Source organism: Hemicordylus capensis, chromosome 4, assembly GCF_027244095.1.
Source record: "Hemicordylus capensis ecotype Gifberg chromosome 4, rHemCap1.1.pri, whole genome shotgun sequence".
Classification (NCBI taxonomy): Eukaryota; Metazoa; Chordata; class Lepidosauria; order Squamata; family Cordylidae; genus Hemicordylus; species Hemicordylus capensis.
Genome location: NC_069660.1, coordinates 319,562,728 through 319,568,727, shown reverse-complemented (window position 1 = coordinate 319,568,727; position 6,000 = coordinate 319,562,728). Strand labels below are relative to the sequence as shown.

The 6,000-nt window shown below is 52.3% G+C and overlaps 1 protein-coding gene across 3 annotated transcripts in view; it reads right to left on the bottom strand.

Moving 5' to 3' along the window:
• Positions 1 to 6,000, bottom strand: part of RECQL4 (RecQ like helicase 4) — a 45,501-nt gene continuing 39,501 nt past the window's right edge. Inside the window, exons 21-25 of one of the 3 annotated variants that reach the window (XM_053243783.1) lie at positions 5,378 to 5,550; positions 4,915 to 5,101; positions 3,331 to 3,499; positions 2,230 to 2,341; positions 1 to 735 (exon numbers count right to left, since the gene is read on the bottom strand). In XM_053243783.1, the coding sequence (XP_053099758.1) occupies positions 614 to 735; positions 2,230 to 2,341; positions 3,331 to 3,499; positions 4,915 to 5,101; positions 5,378 to 5,550 (763 nt within the window). In that variant the 3' untranslated portion in view covers positions 1 to 613. Of the gene's footprint in view, positions 736 to 2,229; positions 2,342 to 3,330; positions 3,500 to 4,914; positions 5,102 to 5,377; positions 5,615 to 6,000 lie in introns of those variants that run through there. The other 2 variants (XM_053243784.1, XM_053243785.1) reach the window with 2 other exon arrangements.

Below are 6,000 nucleotides of genomic sequence, written 5' to 3'. Positions count from 1 at the left end.
TCAATTTTTAAAAACACAGACATTTTAATCAACAGTATACAAACTAATGTTCACAATTCTCTTTTTTAAAAAAAGAGGGTCTGCCAGTTAATGGTCCAAAATGATGCTTAGAGGTGTCAATCAATGCCAAGTCAAACCCTCCCTCCCCACTCTGCAGAAAGAAGACAAGGCATTCAGGAACAATCTCTTACATTTGAAAAATGTGCAGAGTAGAGTCAGTCCTGGAAATACAAATTAAAACCCCCAAGGAGGGGCTTTAAAAAGAGCTTCGTAGCACTCTTGTTACCATCTTTAAAAAAACATGATGTGTGGAATAGATAATAAAAAACACAGCATTCTCCTCCAACCTTTGCTTCTTCCAGGGTAAGGGAGGATTTTACTCAACTTCCCAAAGAGATTCCATTTACCCTTAGAGGAGTTCTAAGAGACCTCAGGGAAGCTACAGCTGGTCCATGAGATCCCTTTCTGGCACCTGAGGGTTTGCAGGTGGCCCACCCCATCCTGCAGCTAGAGTAACCTGAACATGGGCCCGAAGGAGCCCTGCAGCTTTGTTCTGGGCGTTCCTCTCTTGAGCCAGCCTTTCCAGCAACCGCCACATCCATGCAGGCTCAGCTCACTTCCAGCGGATGATCTCTTCTGTGGCCAAGCGCATAATCTTGTTGAAGTTCAAGTGGATGTACTTCCTCCAGAAACGCCGGTCTCTGCCATAAACCTGAGCAGGATAGCAGGGACTCCCTATCCAGAAAGAGACACCCAAGTCAAGAGAAGTGCCACCAGTCCCCAAGAGGAAGAAAGGGCAAAACCATTGGCTCCCTTTAAGACAGAACACCTGTGGGGAGCCTGACTCTGTCTTCTAGCACCTGAGCCTGCAACCAAAGGGCCATGCCCTTCTCACCAGGAGTTGCTGTAGATGGATCTAAAGGTTGGTCAAGATCACAGCTCATCTCCTGAACAATGAAATGCATTCTCTGCTCAGCTACTTTCTCTTCTTACATCCAATGGGAGAGCAGCTATTAGGATGCAGCAGCCAAAAACGATGGCGGAAATAGCAGGAAAAGCTCCATACTGCAGCCTCAATTCCTTATGGTGCAACAAGCCAGCCTGTTTCCCATCCTGTAAGCTCTCACCTTTCCATAGGATCCCTGACTTCTCTCCTACTGCCAAACATCTTCAGACTACTAAAGCTATCCCATATTGCCTAGGGCAAGGGGTGCACAATCGTCAGTTCCCAGATGTTGCTGGAAACAAAGACCATTTTGAAAGGATGACAGGCGTTTTGGTCCAACATCTGGGAACCCCTGGGTTTTCTCCACTATTAAGGAATACCAGTTTTGTTCATCATGTGAAGCCAATGTGGTGTCCAGTTGCCCTTATCTTTCCCAGCCACAGGAACATAGGAAGCTGCCATATACTGAGTCAGACCATTGGTCTATCTAGCTCAGTATTGTCTAGACAGACTGGCAGCGGCTTCTCCAAGGTTGCAGGCAGGAGTCTCTCTCAGCCCTATCTTGGAGATGCTGCCAGGGAGGGAACTTGGAACCTTCTTCTGCTCTTCCTAGAACGGCTCCATCCCCTGAGGGGAATCTCTTACATGGTTCCCACTTCTAGTCTCCCATTTATATGCACCCAGGGCAGACCCTGCTTAGCTAAGGGGACAAGTCATGCTTGCTACCACCAGACCAGCTCTCCTTTCCAAGTACTGACCAGCCCCCTGTACGGCAAGGGCTCACAAACCTGGGTCCTCATGTTGTTGGACTGCCATCATCCCCAGCTGCAATGGCCAAAGGCCATCACAGCTGGGGATGATGAGAGCTGTAGTTCAACAACAAAAGAACATCAGAATAGCCCTGCTGGGTAAGGCCCATGGCCCGTCTAGTCCAGCATCCTGTTTCCCAAAGTGACCCACAGATGCCTCTGGGAAGCCCACTGACAAGAGCTGAGGGCATGCCCTCTCTCCTGCTGCTGTCACTCCCCTGCATCTGATATTCAGAGGCATCATGCCTCTGAGGCCAGAGGTGGCCTATAGCCACCAGACTAGTAGCCATTGATAGACCTGTCCTCCATGAATGTGTCCCTTTGAAAGCCACCCATCCAAGCTGGGTTCCAACATTTGGGAGCCCAGGTTTTTGAACCCCTGCTGTTAGGGTTTCAGGGACTTCACTGTAAGGCCAACATGGTGCTGTGTCCTGTGCTGATGCGCAGTGGGTGGCCAGAGACTTGCAGCCTTACCGATGCCGTGGAATATCCTGGCCACAGCCCTGCCAGAGAACTTCTCGTCTTGGCGGATAGACAGGAAGTGGCGGATGTCAGCTCGGACTTGCTGTTCCCAGTCCCGCAGCTGCTGTTAGGAAGCAAAGCCCACGGGGCGTGAGTGAAGCACTGGGCAGGGTCTCCGTTATGCAGGCGCAGGGCAGTGAGACGGCAGGGCAAGCAAGGCCATCTGAATGCCACTGCTCTACTGAAACCCCCGTGATGAAATCTGAGCAGCTGGCAATGAGCTGTTGCCTGCTGACTTCAACCGTCCCCCACTCTGACACACTAGTTTTTACCAGCGGCTCAGTACCAGGCAACGGATATGAAGTCGAACATATAAAGTAGCTTCCTATCAAGTCAGACCACCGGACCAGGCACGCCCAGAACAGGCTGCGGTGACGGGCAGCATCCCTCTCAGGCATGGGCACATGCACACGCTCACAAGTTTTTGAGGTCTGCTCAGTTCATTTTAGATCCCACTCAGGTTGAATCTGGAAGGCCCCACTCTGAATGCACATGCGCGCACACTGCCTTGATCCTGCCACCCAGAACAAAACTCATTCTGTACACAGATGTGAAACACACTGGACTTGGCTAACCCATCCAATATCAGGATCCTTGCTACCTGGAGATGCTGGGAACTGGACCTTCTGCAAAGAAAACATTTGCTCTGCCACTATGGCCCCTCCTTGAAAAGAATAGCGAGAGGGAGTAACAGAACGAGACCCAGAGCATGACCCTACCACCCCCACAGCCACAGGAACAGACAGGGTCCACCTCAGCCCCCTCTCCCCCAGAGATATATGGCAAAACAAAGTCAAATCCCAAAGGCGGAGCAATGATGCCGGTGGGGGAGGGGGTGGTGAGTGGGGGAGAGACTGTGCACATGAAATCCTGGGAAATATTTTGGGCAGAGTGCAGTAGACAGTGATAAACTTCCAGAAATATTGCCTGAATGGGGTGTAGGAAGCCAGCCTCTGAACAAGCCCTAGACCCAGAGTAAACTGGCCTCCCAGGATAGATGTTTGAGTCCCTGCTCTGGAGCTATGAAAGCAGTAAAGAAGGCCCCCTCCTCACTTTAACCTCCTGGAGATCCTCAGCACCCTTCTCTTCATCCAGGAATGTAGGATCCGCCTCATCCAGCGTTGTGTCCTTCTCAAAATAATCCATCAGCAGGGCCTTCAGCTGGGAGCTTCTCTCCTCACCCCCGAGATCAGAGCACAAGGCAGAGCTCCGAAAAGCCACACTGCTCAAAAACACAAGCGACACATGAGAGATGAGAGGCACTTCTGAGAAAGGCTGCAGGATCAACGGAAGAGGAGTTGACAAAGTGGTGCTGCTTTGCCCATGTGATGCTAACCCTAGTTTGAGATTGCATCAAAATAGCCCTTCCTCTCCCGCAAGACTCAGGTGATTCACAGCATTACTCCACTCAGCCCCAGTAAGACCACCTTTGGAGCAGGGCTGCAGACAGTTCTGGGCACCGCAGTTCCATCTGAGAGGTTCCAGAGTTGAGCTAAGGGGCCTAGAAGGAACATCCGTCCTCTGATGAAACTTGCTATGCTTCTGATGCACGTAGAGAAAACAAGATTAAAGTGGAATACGCTGGCGGAAGGCAGAAGGGGAACACTGGCTTACCCAGAGGCAGGACCAGAAGCAGTCACTTAAAAAAAAAAGGAGGAGGAGGAGGAGGGAGGGAGTGAAACTTAGACTAAATCAGGGACTCCTATCATTGGGTCCCCAGATATTGTGGGACTAGTACTCCCACCATCCCCAGCTGCAATGGCCTTTCAACAATATCTGGGGAACTTTGTGCTAGAAGGGAAGGAGAACTGGTCTTGTGGTAGCAAGCATGACTTGTCCCCCTAGCTAAGCAGGGTCCACCCTGGTTGCATATGAATGGGAGACTAGAAGTGCAAGCACTGCAAGATATTCCCCTCAGGGGATGGAGCTGCTCTGGGAAGAGCAGAAGCTTCCAAGTCCCCCCCCCCCACCCCGCAGCCCTCTGGCATCTTCAAGATTGGGCTGAGAGAGATTCCTCCTGCCTGCAACCTTGGGAGAAGCCACTGCCAGTCTGTCTAGACAATACTGAGCTAGATGAACCAATGGTCTGACTCAGTAAATGGCCGCTTCCTATGCTCCTATGAAAGCAAACTGTATATAGAACAGCCCAGACACCCTCTTCAAACTGCTTCTGATCCAGCAGTAAGCAGCTGGCACTGCCCCTCCCTTCACCTCTGCTTTCTCCCCTCTGCCTCAAGCCTCTTTTCCTTCTTTCTCCTCCACAGGGACTTTAGTCATCCCACCTACCACAAAGATCCAAATTAAAATGTGTATGTAAATTTGCTTCATCTACTCTCAGAACATTTTCAATTCCCCAGTGCACAATTTGGAAATTGCTTCTTGGCGCAGAGGATGCAAGAGCAGAAGGGAACCTTGGAAGCAAAGTTCATTGAGCATGATCTGCAAAGCTGTGCCTCACTCCCCCACCCCTGCTTCAAGCGGCTCTCCCTCCTCGGCAGCCACAGCACACTCCACTCCCCACATGCAGTGGAGAAATTCCAGAAGAGAAATGCTAGCAAGGCCTTTGCCAGAGGCCCACCTGCCCTCCAACCCCACCCCACCCTTCCAAGTGGTGTCTGCTTTCTTCCTTCTACCCACCTCTGGAAGGCCCGGAAGCACACTTGCAGTTGGCGGAGGGCTGCCTTTTCACGGCCCGTCACCCGGTGATGGAGGAAATCGCACACCACATCCAGCTCCTGGTCAGTGAGGTCACCGTAGGAGCGCAGGTGAAAGGAGAGATCACTAAACTCCACGAGGATTCCGCTCTTCCCAGACACATGAAAATCTGAGCCACAAAGGAGGAGAGGAGAGAGACAGAGAACATGAAGCAACTGCTTTGGGATCATGAGGTGCTGTACGCAAGGTCAGCCAGAGGGCTGCTACAGCATACTGCAAGAGCTGCCTCTTGCTCACACTAGCAGAGGTGAAAACCAGCCCTGATAGCCAGTCCTGCCCCCTCCAGCTGCGATTAAGGACGGGGTGGAGGCGGCTAGCAAGGGCTGAGCCGTGACTGACAAGCGGCTCAGGACAGCTGTCCTCCTTGGCATCCCTGTGTGGTTACCGTTCTGGGGCTGGGTCTTCCACTGCAGCTGGCGGAGAGCTCGTTTCACAGGCGGCACCTCCCAGCCCATGGAGTCGGCCAGCTCGACAACGTCAAACTCCACAGAGCTGGCATGCGTGTGGTCAATCCCTTTCTGGCGCTGCTGAGCGAGGCAGACGGCCAGAGGCGGGCACCTGGCAGTAGCAAGTGAGGAGTCCAGTCAGGGAGACAGAGAGAGAGCCTTAGCCAGCGTTTACCCTGCAAAAGTGAGGTAGGGATGCAAGGAGCACCAAGCTCCTCAAATAGAATCCAACTTCAGCCCTCCAGCTATTGTTGAACTACAACTCCCATCATCTCTGACTACTGGCCACTGTGGGACGGGAGCTGCAGTTCAACAGCTAAAGGGACAAAGTTGTGCAGCTCTGGTCAAAAGCCTGGTGTATTCTGCCTGATCACAGCAACAACAAGCACGGAACATAAGCAAAGCCCTGCTTGAGCAGGCCCAAGACAGCCCATTGAGCCCAGCATCCTCCTCCCGCCAGCAGCCCACCAGATGCCGCTGGGAAGCCCGCAAGCAAGAGCTGAGGGCACTCAGCCTCCTGCTGTTGCTCCCCTGCCAGCCACTGGGATCCAGAGGCAGTTGG